Source organism: Gymnoscopelus microlampas (assembly GCF_963454915.1).
Source record: "Gymnoscopelus microlampas genome assembly, chromosome: 19".
Lineage (NCBI taxonomy): Eukaryota > Metazoa > Chordata > Actinopteri > Myctophiformes > Myctophidae > Gymnoscopelus > Gymnoscopelus microlampas.
The window spans coordinates 18,648,039-18,650,417 of NC_139956.1; the positions used below are offsets into that span (position 1 = coordinate 18,648,039).

General features: G+C 46.3%; 1 protein-coding gene across 1 annotated transcript; it reads right to left on the reverse strand.

Moving 5' to 3' along the window:
* Window positions 1-1,007: 1,007 nt before the first annotated feature.
* LOC311035077 (tyrosine-protein phosphatase non-receptor type 2-like) lies at window positions 1,008-1,943 on the reverse strand (the record flags this gene model as incomplete). Its single annotated transcript, XM_084043155.1, has 1 exon — window positions 1,008-1,943. The coding sequence occupies one exon, from the start codon at window positions 1,941-1,943 to the stop codon at window positions 1,008-1,010; it is 936 nt and encodes a 311-aa protein (XP_083899281.1).
* Window positions 1,944-2,379: the final 436 nt, after the last annotated feature.

The following is a 2,379-nucleotide window of genomic DNA, read 5'->3' on the forward strand; positions in this document are numbered from 1 at the left end:
TCAACCTACTGAGCCACTGTGTTGCAAAATACAATTAATAAACAATTATGTGGCTTAAGTTGTATAATAGTGACAATTATGTTTTTTAATGGCACCAAGAGCCTGAGATATGTTACTTTCTTCTTCAAAGATAATATACACACACATTTAATCTAGAGCTCTGGCATTTTGACCTTAACAATAAGCAACAAGGTAAATAGTCACAAAGTGCAGAGAGAACAAAAGTGAACCAGGAAAACAATGAAACATAGCATCTGTCTAAACAACATTCTATTTAAATCATATTAACATCTCCGGTCAAGAAAAAACTAATCTAAGGAACAAGACATGAGAATAAGGACCAAGATATATCTGCATAGTAAACTATCATCAAGAGAAACAAGGAGGGTGAGAACCTGAGGGTGAATGTTCGACCAGACTGCATTTATTTGTGAAAACGAGCCATATTCAATTGCCGATAACAACAGAACGGACGGTCGTGGTTACAATGTTTTTGTTCCGGTGGAAAGAGGAGAGACTCGTCTCCCCACGGAGACATCGTTTGTTTACATCCGGGTTGAAAAAAGACACAAAATAAGGTAAAACTGCTGGCAGTGGCGGATGACTGAATGAATTAATACCTGGCAGTGAATGTGTTAAGTGAGCATGCCAGGAGGCCAGTAAGGAGGGAGTTGCAGTAGTCAAGCTTTGAGATGACTGAGGCCTGCATAAGGAGATGGGTCAACCTCCTGGGTGAGAGCTCAGACCCTGTACTGGACAGCACCCAGGCTGACTGTCCAGGACAACTGCTCTTGGCAGTCAGAACAGAAGCCACAACGTGTCGCGATGCGACGCGTTGTGAGCTTGTAGATCGGCTATTTTCAAATACAATCTTGCGGGGAAATTATAATAAGCAGATCTGGCAACCCTAGTTGGGCTGCTCCCCAGCTGACCCGTCATCTCCCGAGAGAGGCTCAGGGGCTCTGGCTGGCTGATCATTGGGTCTGTAGTGTTCAGTGTAGGGCCTGTCATCTAAGTAAGGTGGTGGTGGAGGTGGTAGATCTTGGCATGATGTTGTCTTTGAACATCACTCTCTGCTCGCTCTGCGGAGTTGAGATGTCTTTCAGGATAGACCTGGCTCCCTCTATCACAGCCATGTAGGAGAAGCGGAGCTGGTCCGGGGTTTGGATCAGGCCCATGCGATACTCCCTCATGTCCAGCAGGACTCTCTGGATGTCAACCGTCGATGGGCCCTTCCTCTTGTCCATCAAAACCAGGCAGGTGTCCACCAATGAGAAGGTCCCTGAGCGTCCTATCCCGGCGCTGCAATGCACCACAGATGGCCCGTGTTCTGGACCTAAGGAGCCTGACTCCCGCACCTTGACGAGGAAGTTGAGAAAGGAGCCAGGGGAGTCCGGGACACCAAAGTCAGGCCATGTGGTATAATGAAAGTGGTAGATCTCCCTGGACTCCCCTGTCTTTGGGTTTTGCAGTTCTAGCACTCGTGTGGTGTAGTAGGACATGTCCTCCTCTGAGACTAGCCTCACAACAAACCCCGTGTCTGGGAACGATATCTGTTGCTCCTCTGTGGTGGGCCAATACTGTGCACACTTTTCAGAATCTTTTTCGATGACTTTATTGAGCATTATAACTGCTTTGGAACATTGCTCCCATATCATTAGCCAGAAGTGGCCACATGTGTCCCTCAAAGGGCCCTGAGATAGGATGTAGGCTCTTTGAGCTTCCTCCACCGTGACTAAACTTGCGTTGATGTAGTCATTTTCACAGTTTTCAAGTTTTACCCGACTGTGATCGTATGGGCTGACATCCGTGTAGCGGTTTAAATTCCAGTTCTGTGGAAGCTTGGCCACTCTGTGTGGATATTTACTGGCTTGGTTCTGTAATTCATTGTAAAGATTTTGCCATCGTCCTGACGAATCGATGTCTTTGAATTCTTGCTCCATTTTTATCATATCAGTGCTCAATAATCCTAAAGTGTTTGCAATGCCGTTCGCAAACGCTATTTATATACTGCTACTATATGCTGTTCAAGTTGTTGCGGATGGGTGGGCAGTCTGCCTGTGGGTCTGTGGTACATAGGCAGATATGCCCATATATGGACTGGACATTCGCCACACATCGAGTTGTCATCGCAATAACCCTGAAACATCTGAGACAGGTAGTCTCAAGGCCAGCACAAATCGGCCCGTCATATGCCCATTCATTTTGGAGATATATGGAGATACCCATGGGTGTGTAACCATATTATGCCCATATATGGAGATTGCGTCAGCTCAAATCATCGTTGTTCGGCAACAGTTTTATGTCCATACACGCCGAGCAACATGCAGTTGTAAACCTGAAAGACATCTTGGGATTAAACTGCATGCGTTACCTCCA